The sequence below is a fragment of the Anas acuta genome, chromosome 3 (assembly GCF_963932015.1).
Source record: "Anas acuta chromosome 3, bAnaAcu1.1, whole genome shotgun sequence".
Lineage (NCBI taxonomy): Eukaryota > Metazoa > Chordata > Aves > Anseriformes > Anatidae > Anas > Anas acuta.
The window spans coordinates 13,005,436-13,020,760 of record NC_088981.1 but is presented as its reverse complement, the minus strand read 5'-3'; the positions used below and the strand labels follow the sequence as shown (position 1 = coordinate 13,020,760).

General features: G+C 38.3%; 1 protein-coding gene across 8 annotated transcripts in view; it reads left to right on the top strand.

Moving 5' to 3' along the window:
- The window catches only part of KIF16B (kinesin family member 16B), a 138,566-nt gene that overhangs the window by 17,084 nt on the left and 106,157 nt on the right, over window positions 1–15,325 (top strand). For all 8 annotated transcript variants that reach the window (XM_068675742.1, XM_068675740.1, XM_068675741.1 and 5 more), the window contains exons 4-10: window positions 2,369–2,485; window positions 6,292–6,389; window positions 6,899–7,008; window positions 7,642–7,784; window positions 9,141–9,309; window positions 9,472–9,603; window positions 12,433–12,608. In XM_068675742.1, the coding sequence (XP_068531843.1) occupies window positions 2,369–2,485; window positions 6,292–6,389; window positions 6,899–7,008; window positions 7,642–7,784; window positions 9,141–9,309; window positions 9,472–9,603; window positions 12,433–12,608 (945 nt within the window). The remainder of the gene's footprint in view (window positions 1–2,368; window positions 2,486–6,291; window positions 6,390–6,898; window positions 7,009–7,641; window positions 7,785–9,140; window positions 9,310–9,471; window positions 9,604–12,432; window positions 12,609–15,325) is intronic.

Genomic DNA, 15,325 nt, shown 5'->3' with positions numbered 1-15,325 from the left:
CAGCTGTGTATAATTGACTATCCTATGTACTGCTTCAAATTGCTTTGCAAGGTATGCACAAATTTTTAAAAGGGGAAGTACAGAAAGCTGACCAGATAGATGTGGCTCTGATTTAAAATTGGCTGGAATGATGAGAAAGAAGAAACCACTCTGAAAATGGTTTCCAGAAGCTTAGAAAGGAGGAAAGAGGCTTTTTTCTCATGATACAGCAAGAATGAAGAAAGTGGTGCTAGTTTTCTGGATAAAAATAGTGATGTGCATTTTCATAAAGTCTGGTGTTGATGGCCTACAGACATTTTAACAAAAAGGAAACATTTCAGGTTTTGCTGTGAGTGAAGGATGTGTAGGGAGAAGCATTTGGGGAATAATGATCTTACACCTCTGTGACTACAGGAAGACAGTTAATGGTAGCCTGTGCACCCTGGAGGACTTGTGGGACTTGTCCCCCTGTACTTGGCTCTGGTGAGGCCACACCTCGAGTACTGTGTTCAGTTTTGGGCCCCTCGCTACAAGAAGGACATCGAGGTGCTTGAGCGGGTCCAGAGAACGGCGACGAAGCTGGTGAGGGGCCTGGAGAACAAGTCCTACGAGGAGCGGCTGAGGGAGCTGGGCTTGTTCAGCCTGGAGAAAAGGAGGCTCAGGGGCGACCTTATTGCGCTTTACAGATACCTTAAAGGAGGCTGTAGCGAGGTGGGGATTGGTCTGTTCTCCCACGTGCCTGGTGACAGGACAAGGGGTAATGGGCTGAAGTTGCGCTAGGGGAATTTTAGGCTGGATGTTAGGAAGAACTTCTTTACCGAAAGGGTTGTGAGGCACTGGAACAGGCTGCCCAGGGAAGTGGTGGAGTCACCATCCCTGGAAGTCTTCAAAAGACGTTTAGATGTAGAGCTTAGGGATATGGTTTAGTGGGGACTGTTAGCGTTAGGTCAGAGGTTGGACTCGATGATCTTGAGGTCTCTTCCAACCTAGAAATTCTGTGATTCTGTGGGTAGGCCCAGGCAGTGCTGCAGGACATAAATGCAGGTGGGAATTTCAGGAAAGCTGCAGTCAAAACAGTAGTGCATACAGATGTGGTCCAGATGGTGAAGTAAACATTTGGACATAAAGAAAAGAGAAAAAGGGAAAAGTCAATGTAGCTGGTACTCAGGAGGGAGAACTCTACTGAGTTGCTACTTTTCAAATGACAAGAGAAAGGGAAATTGTGCCTTGCCTGATCCTTGTACTCTTTCTCCTTGACAAGCATAACTGATTACAGCATTGTGTAGTCTCTTTGCTCAAGGGAAGGTCAAGTTAAGTATTCTATAGGCACCCTTGCAACTGAGCATTAATAATTGAAGGAACTACTGGCGTTCCTCCATGAGGAGTGGCATAATTACAGCGTGTGTGCGTGTACACTATTCTTTATTAATAAGGACTTGGACACCTTGGTTGATTTATACCACATATCCTGAGGAGTAGAATTGTGTAGAAGCCATAGAAGCAGCTATGAGATTTTTTGAAAATCATTTATCGATTAGGACCCATAGTCATGTTTTCATTGAGGGGGAAGTTGCACCAAGTGTTACTTGGGCTAGTGGGGGCACAGATGGAAACAAGGAGTAATGATAATGAAAGGCCAGGTTTCCAGGGGCGGTGGAACGAACTGGAGGCAGTACTGCAGAGGAAGGTGGTGAAGGCATCTAATGAGAGCTGAACTTACTGGGTGAGAACAGACCAACCCATATTATGTGATGGGGAGGATGGAGTGTTACTGGTTTCAGACGTAAATGTTAAGGGTAAAAGAGAAAAAGGATTACTTACCATTATAAAAAACATGCTTCCTTATTTGCCAGAGTCTAAATTACAACAATAATCAAAAGCCAGTTAGAAAATTAACAGGCTATTTTCTTCTTACACTTGGTTAAAGTATGCAAAAAAGAATCCCATCCCAAAGTACCGACAGGATCATCGAAATGTTTCCTTTTGAGACCAGGACAGATATTTATAGGACATGCAGAATTGGCAAAGATGCTAAAAGTAGGTATTAACAGTAAGGAAAACTGAATGAAGCATCTGAGATGAGCTTAAAAAATGGAGCTATAGAAAGGAGGAGTGGTTTTTTTTTTAATACTTCTGCATGTCAAGGTGATGTCTGACAGAAAAACAAGTAGGAAATACAGTGTTGTGCTGCTGTAAACTAAATACAATAAAATATAGCAATTTTATTAGAAGCTCTTATTTTCAGTCATAGTAAATATTGCTGGTTGATGGCCATAGTTTATAACGTGGTACTTCAATATTATTGTTTAGTATTTATTATGCTGGGCTGATGACAACTTTTTTTTCCCCCAAACTTCTATTGTCTTCAAAAAACTTTCTTTGTTTGTAGGTTTTCAAAAATCTTGGTACAGATGTACTTAAATCTGCTTTTGAAGGTTATAATGCTTGTGTTTTTGCATATGGACAGACAGGATCTGGGAAGTCCTACACCATGATGGGAAATGTGGTATGTATATTTTGCAAATGTGCATTTTTATTCCGTAGCAATGCATTGAAATTGTGCTATTGCGAGTGCATGCCTTTATGTTATTATTATCACCAATCCGCTCTGAATACTACTGGTTCCCCTTGTATCGTAACTTCTAGTAGTAGTCAGAGGTTTTAGAAGCTCTCTTTCTTCTACGCGTTGATATTTGCAGCTGGAAGATGTGTCTTTAAGGGATGCTTTGTTATATTGGAAAAATAACAATCATTTCCGTTGTGTAACAGAACCAAACATTTCAAATGCTACTGTTGATTTTCAGTGTCCAAAAACAGATGCTGATTTTGGGTAAGTGAATGGTCAGCCTTCTGAAGAGATCTGGTTTTTAGACCTCTTTTGAAGGCCTGGAAGATTGAAATAGGTCCTTGACCCTCATTTCAAAAAGGGTATCAGGTAGGGAGTAGAAATGAGATAAGTTTGAGTTGATACGCTGATTTTTGATTTTAAGGATTTCGTCCTGCTTAGCACTGCGGTAAAGACCCTGGAAAAGGCAAGGTGTGATAGGAGGGATATTGGGCAGTTTTTGAGTAAAGAACAAGAGTAGTTTCTTGCAGCTTCCTCCATGATTGCCCAAGGACGCAAGGAACTGATAAAACTGTTGGGAGTAGAGCAATTTAAAGGGCCAACTGATGAAGCCTGTTTGCAAGGCAGCTTCTGCGGGTTTAGTTCTCCTGTAATCCTTGGTAAAAACACAACCAGTCTGTTCCCAGCAGAACTGAAAAGGGGAATATTGCCTCTTGTCCTTCGTTAGATCACTCTTTGGAAATGCAGTGAGACTGGCCACTTTGCACCTCCTTGAGTTTAGGATAGTAAATTACCTGTAAATGTTTCTCTTTCAGTTGTCAGAGAATAAGTAGCTTTATATTCAGGTTCAGTATGGTGAACAGAACAGACTTTTGTAACCAGAAAAGATCTTATGACCTAGATGTGGATTTCTGTTTCAGAATTTTTTGTAAGTGACATTTTTATGGGACTGCCTGACTATATGTAATGACCGTAATCATCAAGACATTTTGCAAATGAATAGGTGCTGAAGTTTGTTTGACATTATTCAATAATAAAGGTCTAATCTTCTTGCCATGATACATAAATACTTTAATCTGGTTTTGTACAGTGTGTGTATAAAATACACTCGGCTGCCAAGTTAAATGCTTTAAAATTGATGGCCCTGTCAGAGACACTACAGTGCTGTAAGAAAACTTGAATTGGAAATAAATTTTCTTTTCCCTACTTCTCCTTAACAAGTATGAATTCTATTCTCCTTTTGCTTTAAGTATCTGCTGTTGTTGGCTCTGGAAGGCTGCTTCTGCAATACTGTGTGCAGCAACTGTTTCGAGAAATATGTGGACCAGAAGAAGTCTTGAGCAGAGATACTGAAATGGTCACAGGTTTATAAAACATGAGCTATCAGGAGAGTCTGACTTGCATACGCTGAAAAAGGAAGGCTCTGGAGGAACAAAAGTCATCTAAGATCTGAAAGGCTGCTGCAGAATAGAAGGGAGTGTTTTTTTTTTCCCTGTGTCTAAGGTAGATGGGAAAGCAGCAATATGCTTAAATTGCCATGAAGAAGTTCCTGGTTAGATAATGCAGAAGGAAAGCAGGCTTTTAATGAGAAAATTCAGCTCTGGAGTGAACAACTTACTTTGGTTCTACAGGCTTCCATGCCTGGAAACTCTGTAACCCAGAAAAAACCCTGACAGGGATGCTGCAGATGTACTTAATCCTGCTGTGGAGCTGTAGGGGCTGAAAAGGGTGAAAATGTTTAAATTTGTTTCCTAAAAAAAAGAATATATGTTCTGTAAGATGTGCACTTTACCAACAAAGTATTCTGGGAATTACGTGTTCTTCCTTTCTTGCCACTGTATCGCTATGGTTGAAGTTACTCAGTTAGAGCTAATATTTCCTATTTTAAGACTTTGCAGTTGCTAAATTATGTCAGACACTAATGGCTTGCCTAAAACTTCATGATGGATCTTTCATGTTTTTTTCCTTAAGCTTTAATTAAAACTATTCAGGGGTTTCCAAGCATGAGATGAAAGAAATGTCTTTTTTTCTTCTTATGTTCAAAAAGGAAAGAAAGAAAAATGTGTGGGGAAATGCCAATATTGCACCCAGAAATTTTAGCTGGAGTAGAGGTTGATTACAAAGGCAACTCTCAAAAATAAGCCTTATTAACGTGTAAATTTATTTTTTAAACAAGGTGCAGTCAGGTGAAGGGCTAGGTGTGATTGAAGGAGGGAATAGAAAAATTATTTTGAAGAATAAAGGCTGATTTGGGTAGGGCAGTGCAGCCGTCGTTAAGATCTTGGAGGAAAAGGGAAAATTGGGGGGAAAGCGAGAACTGGATGAAGAACCAAGAACCAGTTAGGAATACCATCTGAGCAAAGGAAATAAATGAGGAGCTCAGCTGTGGCACTGAAGAAGGTGCTGAGGAAGGATGGGGCCAGTGCAGGAGCAGGCTGGAGTGAACTTGGGCAAACAGGGTGAGATTTTATTTCCAAGTAGAAGAGAAACCATTGCTATGCAGCAGTTGTCTTGCACTGGTGGAGGTGAGTCCACGGGTTCTGTGTTTTCCTGCAGACAGATATCTCTAGAATCCCATCAGGCAACTTTTTTAGGGTGCCTGAAGTGCCTGGGCTATATTCACATGGGATGTTAGTTCTAGCTTGTCCTACTTTGCTTCCTGCCTCATTACAAGGCCACTAACTCTAAGGAAGAATGGTTCTCGTCTCGGCAGTGCATAGAATTAGAATTAGTCCATCGCATCAAATTTCTTCTGCTTTTTTGGACTGGAGGCAAATTGTAGCTGACAGACTGTTTTGTAAGCTACTTCTGGTTGTGTGTCCCTGAGCCCAGAGCTCATCTGTATGTCTGTGGCCTCTCCCTTTGTCCCTGGGAGCCAAGTTCACTCATTTCAGCTCTGGCGGGGTGTCAGCTGCTGTCTTTCTGAAGTGCTGAGGAGGAGGTGGGCTCAGGTAGGTGGTTATCTACCCGCTGGGACCCAGCCCTGCGTGGGGACATGGGAGCTGGGAGCAAGCAGCCACTTGGCAGCTGAAACCAGAGCTACATGGAGTTCTCCTTCACCCCTCTGGCCCTGCCAGTAAAGCATGGCCTGTAGGGATCTGTGTGAAAGGATGAGTTTCTTCAGTTTGCTTTTTTTAAACTGATAAGGTTGTGCATAAAAAGTCTTTAATTACGAAGTTGAGCATCCAGAAGGTCAACACTAAATGTAATTTGTCTACATTGGGAGATGTAGTGGATATAGTTCTAATACTAATTTATCCAGAGGTATCTTTTGAGACAGTGGATGGACTGCGAGCTGGGGATTGGAGATTTGACAGAGGGTGGCACGTGGATAAATGTATATAGCTCATCCCATTCACTGCACATGTTGCTGGGTCCATAGTGAAGTGGAATAGATGGAGGGCTTAGAAAAGATAGTCTTGAGATAAGGCAGTTCATAGGTTGTGTACAGTCAGTTTTTGCCTTAAGCAGCCGGGGTGATTTGAACTAAGACATAAGGGTGAGGTATAGCCCGATAGCGAGGCGTTGGGGCTAGTACATACATCACAACACATGCAAAGATTAAAGTAGCACGGTGAAGGCAGTTGAATAAATGGCAAGACAGTATTTGCCAAAAAGGTTTTGTGTCCTCCCCTGCCACTGTTTCTGGATGTTGAAGCTCTCAGCTAGTGACTTGAGATTTTATTTTTCAAAATATATTGCACAGGCATGTATAGCCTCGAGAATAAGAATTGTTGTTGTTGCAGGGTGATGCTGGCTTAATACCTCGGATTTGTGAAGGATTATTCAGCAAAATAAGTGAAAAAACAAAGCGGAATGAGGCATCCTTTCGAACAGAAGTCAGGTACTTCTTGGCACATTAATAGTTTGCTGTTTTCATCAAACTTGTCTCATTTAGAACCACTGTGTTCCGCTTATCTCTGAGAAAAGTATGCTTCTCTGATAACTTTCCATGCTTGGCCTCAGTCCTATAATTGATTTTTGTTGGCAGTCATAGTCAAAAAGCGCAAAACCTCAATCTACAACTGTATATTTTGCTTTATTTACATGGTAGTGAAAATGCCTTTGCTATTAGAGGGCATATTTCTTATTTTACCCTTTTATTTAAGGCTGTCATTAGTTGCTCTTCATCTTGCTAATGTGCATTTCCTTTCTATTTCTTGTTCTTGTTTGTTTTTTTTTTTCTCCCTCATGATAAGAGTCCACCATAGTCATTACTATGTTAAGTGACTTCGAATCTTAACTTTGGATTTGCTTTGCCAGGCATCTCATCTTGCTTTCAAACAACCTTAACATGGCTTTCCTTGAAAGAATCTTGAATAAGCCAGTGGTTTTCTGACCTTTTTCTTTCAGTTATTTGGAAATTTATAATGAACGGGTGAGAGATCTTCTCAGACGGAAGTCATCAAAAACAAATAATTTACGAATACGAGAACATCCAAAAGAAGGGCCGTATGTTGAGGGTAAAAACCCTTTCAGTGTTTTGCACTGAATATTTTATTACCTTTAAAATATATAAAGTGTTAGATCTAATTGCATAAGACTTTTTTTCTTCTCCAATATAGATGACGATGGGTACAGAACTTTGCTTTGATATAAAACCAATCAAGGAGAATAGCCTTTCATTTTCTATCCCCACCTGCTTTCCAAATCCTAAGATTATTACACCTGTACAATTTTTATCTGTAAAATATAACATTTTAAATAATGCTAATAAATGCAATTAGTTTTAAGAATTTGTGGAATGTAATTTACAAAGCTAATGTTTGAGATGGAAAGAACTAAAGTAATTGTCTTAATCCATCTTCTGCCAGGGAAAGGTTCCTGTCTCTTGAGAGATTATGCTTATGCGCTAAGTTCTTCAGTAAGATTGCATAATTTTTTCTTAACTTGCTGTAACTGTGTAAATTCTCTATTGTTCACATGAGGCCCTGTTCTTTTCCTTAAGAGTGGTAAAAACAAGCATAACAATAAACACTGTAATTGCATCAATGCTTTATAATAGTGATAGTAATCCTGCCATACCTACCTGAATTCTCTTGTAAAGAAAGTCAAGTGCATGCATGAGCATACTGTAACACCCTACTCTTCTTCAGATTTGTCTAAACACTTAGTGCAAAATTATGCTGATGTAGAGGAACTGATGGACGCAGGAAATATGAACAGAACTACAGCAGCAACTGGGATGAATGATGTCAGTAGCAGGTCTCATGCCATTTTCACAATCAACTTCACTCAGGTAAAACAACCGTTCTTTAATGTACTTGAATTCAGTAACTCATCTGATAGTTAAAAAATACAGTTTTCAAATCAGCAACTATGGATAGACGATGGCTGTAGGTTGTCTTCTCACAGAGAAAGTTAAAAGTGTGAAAACAGAGTTTTGAGAACTGGAAGTATCTTTATCAGTGATCATACACAGAATTTACAGTGCAATATGATTACCTGATCATTTAATAGATCTTGAGGCAATTTGGGTAGGAAATTCAGGCTAAATAACACCGAACAGTTAAGGCACATTTCATGACACTGCTGTGACAGGAGATACGGCTGAGGAGAACATTCTGGGTGACTTCAGCATGAGTTGGGCATGAGCTACTTTTTATGCTGTGATGTTATCCAATGTTTAAAAAAAATAAAATAAATTTCTGTCTCTATGACCAAAATCAGAGAGACTAGAATTGTTTTCTGAGCGTTTTTTGGCTGACTCTTCCTCTGTTACTATTGGAAACCTATTTACATACCTTGATTTACTGATGGAACGATGGAGAGACCGATTGCATATTTTCAGAGCATAGTGATATTTTTGTTTATATTTTATGTTTATATACTCTTTTTCTAATGATACCTGTTCTTTGTCATTGTTTTGGGGGTAGGAGTTGGGGAGCTTCATAGACAATCTGTGGGTAACTTGCTGGGAGAAGGCAGCATAGAGATGGTTTGCTGTCCTGATGGAACTTTGCATGTCTCCACCCCAAAGCAAACACATGCGAAGTGGCATGCACTAACTGTTGACTAGTGGTGAATTGCTCGTCACAAAGCTTATAGAAGAGGGTGAGAGGCAGACAGCAAGGCTTAAAGATTTTTGCTTTACTGTTGTGTTGTAAAAGAAGTCTGAATCAATCTATACAAATTAAGATAAAAATTGGTTGGAAGCCTCAGTTAAAAATTGTAGTGTAAAATTGCAATTGCTACTTGCTTGAACTTGGAGGTGGGGGGGCAACGTGAGTGTAGGGGTATCCGTTTGTGGATGTGCAACTTTAAATGTTACTTGAAAGCCGGATAATATGAATGGAGCTCAAATGTTTACGGTGCACCAGGTAAATACAAATTCACAATTGTCATTGCATGTGCTTAAATGGCTTGAAAGTTGCAAATATTACACTTTCAGGAAATAGCTACTCATGTGGGAGTTATGCAGTGATTCATGATCAAATGCCTTTCTGTGGCACCTCTAATACACCTGACTTCTGATGCTGTGCTAATGTAAACAAGATAAATCATGACATGAAAAAGGCAATTAAATTGGTTTCAGTAAGATTTCAGAATCTGGTAGCTTAATGCTTTAATGCATTTTTTTTTTTTTTTTTTTTAGGCTAAATTTGATTCTGAAATGCCTTGTGAGACTGTCAGCAAGATTCATTTGGTAGATCTTGCTGGAAGTGAGAGAGCAGATGCCACTGGTGCCACAGGGGTTAGATTAAAGGAAGGAGGGAATATTAACAAATCTCTAGTTACTCTGGGAAATGTCATTTCTGCCTTAGGTAAGTCGCTGGTCTTTATGCTTGGCTGTTTGTTGTTTTTTTTTTTTAATCGTTAAGTACTGTTCTGCTAATTTACAGTTTTTATTTACACAAATAGTGGCTTAGCACATAACAGTTATGTATTTTCATAAATGGTATTTTTTTCCTACCCCCACATCACAGCTGATTTATCTCAGGATGCAACAAATCCTCTTTCAAAGAAGAAGCAAGTATTTGTGCCTTACAGAGACTCCGTGTTGACTTGGCTGTTAAAAGATAGCCTCGGAGGAAACTCTAAAACTATAATGATTGCCAGTAAGTGTTTTTAAATTACTTTTTTTGCATCCTGAACAGTTCATGCTTAATAGGATTAGCTGTAAATATTTAGATTCCAGATGCTTCATTAAGGCAGAGTGTTATTTACATGTTTTCATTTCTTTGTTTCTTTCTTTCTTCCTGAGTTTTCTAGTAACACTCTGCTTTTACCTATGCTCTGCAGAACAACTCTTGCAGCAGTAAAACTGTAGGTGGTCTCCTTGTGTATAAGGGGACCATCTAGTTTGTTCAGTAATGTCGTGAGCAATAGCAGGGATGTGTGTCACCAGAACTTGCGAGTTTGATTCCCATACCCACATCATCTGTGTGCATACATCACCGGCTACTTGGTCACAAATGTAAGAGGGCATCCAGGTTGTGTATGTACTGTCATTAGGTATAAATAAAGGTCATCCAAGTGTATGTGCATAATGGTTTGCATCTGCTCTGACATCAGACTCATTGCCATATTCATCTTTAACACATGCACAGTGTAACGATAATCTAATCTGACTAGTTAAGCTTCAAGTAATAGCTCTTGTGGCTTATTTACATTCCAGACAGCTCTGTTACTTGTGATAAATGCTCAAACTGGGATCTAGATCAAGTCTTGTACCAAGACTTGTACGTAAGCCTGTCCTCTATCCTCCCCAGGTTGCAAACTTTCATTCCCATTTAAAAAAAAAAAAAAAAAAAAAAAAAAAGATTTATGCGTCTCGTCAATATTGATGTGTGAATTCGTTTGCTTTTTCAAAGCTGTGTTGTTTTTGTAGTGCTAGTGGCAGAGCAACCTGGTCTCTTTTGACATTCAGTGGATTAGAATGTCATTTTTGTATAACCCAATTTTTGAGGCATACAGCATTTTAACTTTTTGTTTAAATTTAATTATTCATGATCAGTCATGTTACAAACTTTTTTTACAGCTTTCTTTTTACCCATTGGAAGTTCTTTAAGGATCACTTGTTTTAGAAATGCACATATGCCATAATTGCAGTTTTTGAAATAAATTGGAATGGGAGTGCCAGTTCCAAAAAAAAACAAGTGAGAGTATTTAAGGAGAGGGATGGATTTGGGATGTCAAAGGTGTAAGGTGTGAAGAGACGAGCAGCTCTGAAATTTCTCTTCCTCCCCTGTTCAAATGAGATGCAGTTTAACTGATAGAGTCGTCTTTTGGGAATGGTGAGGGAGCAAAGGTGAGATAGTAAAATGCAATGGATCAAATTCTGGTTCTTCACATGCTTTGCTATAGGCAAATTCTCTTCTTAGCATTTCTTTTGTTGCATGATTTTGGGGATGTTTTTGGAATCCATGCTGATTTCTTTCCTGAGACTGCTCATAGTATGAAAAGAGGATCTCGGACCAGATGCTGCTTTGTTCTTCTGGCTGTTCAAGTACCACTGTACTGACATGCTTCTTGATGTTTTCTTTCAGTTACACGCTTGACTAACTTGATGTTTTCTGTTGTAGGGATGGGGAAGAAGTTTCAGAAACACAGGGAGCTTTCAGTGCCTTTACTAATGATTACAGTGCACAGCTGTTTTTTCAGCTACTTCCCCATCTATTAACGATGCATCTGCTAGGCAGAGCCCTGATGGTTGATCTCGTCTCCAGCAGTAACTCCACTGATAATGTGGCTGAATCGCCTAACAGAGCCTGACAAGCTGTCCAGATATGTTTGGTCTGCCTTTTCTGTAACTAAACACAAAAATGCAGGAAGATGATCTCAAACTCTGGGAAGGGATCTTATAAAAACATGTTCAATTCTGATTTGTCATGTTTCTATAAGATATTGTAACATTCTTCCAAAAGGAAAGCAATTGAGTACTGGAAAGGAGACAGTAAATAAAGTAGTAAAGTGAGTAGTTTGAGCTAAGGGAAGTATATTCTATTGCTATAGCATCTCCCCCTAATTCAGGCAGTATCTACCACAGAGTATTTATTACTGTTGGTAGAATAAGGAAGGGCAGAATACTGGTTGCTTAAGTATTTTTGAGGCGTTTTCATTGCCTGATTCTTCAGGTTTCTAGTTCAGTTGAATCACTAAGACGTCTGATCTCTCATTGCTGAATGGTGTTTCCTTCTGTTTTTTTTTTTTTTTCCCTCATCTACTGGGATGCAGTAAATTATCTTTTTTTAAAAAAATTTTGAACATCTTATATATTAGGAAAATTAATTGAAGGACAGCATTAGCACTTTCATTAAAAATCCATCATGTTTCCTGGTTAAGCTATCTGCAAAAATCATCCTGGTTTTCCTTGATGCCTCAGCTAAGTGATAGTTCTACATGCTGCCAGGCACCTGCAGCTCAGTAGGGCAGGTAGACTTGTAAATGGGTGATAGCTCTTCTCGTTTTTGTTTTCATGTCTGCTTTTTGCATAAATGCTGTTTAATTTCTGTTCAAAACTTGGAGCAAAAGTACAGTGTTAACTCAAAATGACTTTTCCATTATGTGATTACATTGATCCTCTACAAAATACTTGCTGGTTTTCCCACTGTTGATGTAGAAAATCATGAGAGCACCTATGAAGTATTCATACAGGACGTTTACACTTAACAGAGAGTTGTAAATATTAAATAGATTCACAACAAGATTGCTTTATGAATCTTGATCGCTGGACCTAATTATTCTAATACAGTGTTCACTTAAGCAAAGTTGTATTGACGTGAAAGTAGTGGAGCAAGGTGAAGAGCTGGAGCAAATTGTAGCTGTAGTGGTTATGTATTTCTGTCTCTTCTATGTTAACTTCATCCGACTTTTAAACTATGAGCTAACTTTACTAAATGAAACATATGGTGATGGATAAACTGTTTCTGATTTCGTCTCCTTAGCTATTTCACCTGCTGATGTCAATTATGGAGAAACTTTAAGTACACTTCGCTATGCAAATAGAGCCAAAAACATCATCAACAAGCCTACTATTAATGAGGATCCTAACGTCAAACTGATCCGTGAGCTGAGAGCTGAAATAGCCCGATTAAAAGCCTTGCTTGCTCAAGGGAATCAGGTTAGCTTTACTTAAAATTTATGTGTAATTTTCCTTGAGTTATAACATCTATTTCTAGAATGTAATGAGATAATTATCTTTCATTATATTGATTTGAGTAAACAAGCTCTATGAGGCTATGAATGAATATTATTTTCCTGATTGAATCAGTTTCCATATGGCCAGTAGATTTCCTCTTTTAACATAAGGGGGAAAAATTGTCAGCCTAATGCTTCTAGTTTTCTCTTAATATAATCAGACCTTGATTGCAGTGTGCTGTGGAACAGGTACTCACCACAGCCAAAGGAGACTGAGCATAAACATTTGCCATGACTAGTCTGATGGACTGAAGCTGTACTTTAGTATCTTAAAAGAAGCAGAAAGTATTAAGTACCTTAAATACCTAAAATGTCTATAATTCTGCATTTTATATTTACAAGAACTCGAATGGCATTTGTGTTTGAATGCACGGTACATTAGAAAGCATGCCACGTGCTAAACATGTGAAAGTATTTTCAATGACGGTCTAAGAAAAGATTTATACTTATTACTTGAACAGACTGGAAACTCTCATAGTTAGATTTGTCTTAGATAAGGGAAGATAAAGAACTGCTGAGGGACTCTGTCTTCTTAGACTGCTAATTCTTTTCTTCCAGTAAATATCAGGTTCCACTTGTGTGTATGTAATACAGAGCAGAGAAAACAGGATTGATATACTAGTAAATCCAAAAAGATAAAAGCACAGATCTTAGATATTTTTCTCACCTTTCTGATCTTGATTAGTAAAACTTGCAACGTTTATTTGATACCAACTGCTTACTTAACCTTACTGTTCTTGAAGTAACACGTGGTGATTATGATAGAGGTTATCATGAACAGAAATAATGTACCCATTACTGACTGGGAGTTCATATGGCCAAGAAATGCCAGTGGTTAAAAGCTATATTGTTTTGGGGTTATTTTTATTGTGAGGAAGGATTCTGAACTTGATTGCCTGAACAACCATTGTTTTGTTTTAAAGCATGCTAATTTGGCTTACGCTTGCAGTGTTGAGTCACTGAGCTATTTCGTTTGAAGGGTCAGAAAATGCACTGTTGCTGTTTTCCCCACGTGCTAGGCAAGCTGACAAAAATAAAGAAATAGTGCTGAAATAAATGTAAATCTTCCCTAAATCTTAAAGGACAGTGATTGATTCAAACTTATGAATAAACTCAAGAAAACTGAGGCATTAGGATTTATCAGATTTGAAAGCTTTCCTTACATCAGTACAGGTTATTGGCCTAATCATCCTGACCAGTATAAAGGCTCTGCATACTGGAGTATATCTGATGTACTTAAGGGGCTGTTCAGAATGAAGCACGGTTTCTCAGAAATGTTTCACCCTCTCTATATACAGTATGTTGTTTTGCTTCAACAAAGACCTTTTGTTGTATCTCCTCTTTCCCTACCTGTATTGACCAGCAGAGTTTCTCTTTTGCATGGTTTTGCTATTTCTTGTTCTTCTATCAGTATTGGCCACTATAAACATGTGCTGCACAAGCCCAGTTAAGCTTAATTTCTGCTGTTTTCAGGGTGATGAAACCAAGCTAACAATAAGAAATATGCAATTGCTCAGGCCAGTCGTCTCTTCTAAATAATGCCACTTGAGATGGCTAGATTTAATACGTGAGCAAATATGATATGGGAAGACATGTGAAAGAATACTTTAGATTTATCTCTAGAACTTCCGAATTTTACTTTAGATAGGCTGTGCAATGTGAAATGTCAGTTTAGCACATACTTGTTTCATGGAAGTTTAATACTTCAGCTAGATTTCGTTGTATAAAAGATTCCCTGAAAAGGGGATGGGACCACAGTATGAAACAGTAATAGGTATTGTAGATGATTGAAGCTGAGAGCTTTGTTTTGTTACAGACAATTAGAAAGCTCTTCATCGGTTTGAATTACTGTTCTACTTTTGTATTCCTTTTGTATTCTTTAGGAGGGGAAAATGAATTTTTCTTCCCTGGATTGTCTGATCACTTTTATTTTCGAAATAAGTTGTGTTAGAGTTGAAGTAGGTATAACATAGACCTCTTTGAAGATCTAATGCTTTGACCTAGTTCCAAGCTGTAACACAGAGGATATCACAAAATAAATCTAGTTCAGTTGTAGGATGTGATAGATGGTTGTGTTGGGCACAGCAGAGAACTTGCTTAAGTTAATTGAATTTGTGATGCTTGGTAAAAAGCAAAGTGGTGTTATGTATGCACAACAGAATATAAAAACCTGTATAATTTCTTCTGTAATCTTCCTTTATATTCCCAGAGTACTGTATTGCAAATGTTTCTGTAGATCACTGAAGATACTGGTACCCAAATACAGTGCTGGATTCAGTGTGGGAGGTCATATAACAATGAGTATTGCTTGTGCGTGTTGTATAGTAATTTTCCTTTTCTAAGGCCAGTTATCTTTATATATTTTTTTAATAAAAGATAAGCAGTAAGATATTTTTTATAGCAAAGTCATCAAATGTTGATACATCATAAATTTTCATGTTTAACAGGAATATAGCTTTAAACGTCAGGAATTACCTGTTATAAACTTGTCTGGTTTCTGTGTGCATGTGTGTGACAATATGTATACATAGTGAATGAAAACAGTACACCTAAACAGGTGATTTGTATTCAGAATATCTGCTTTGACAACACTTTGATTACTCTGTTTATAGTATTTTAAGGTAAAATGGTATACGTAGG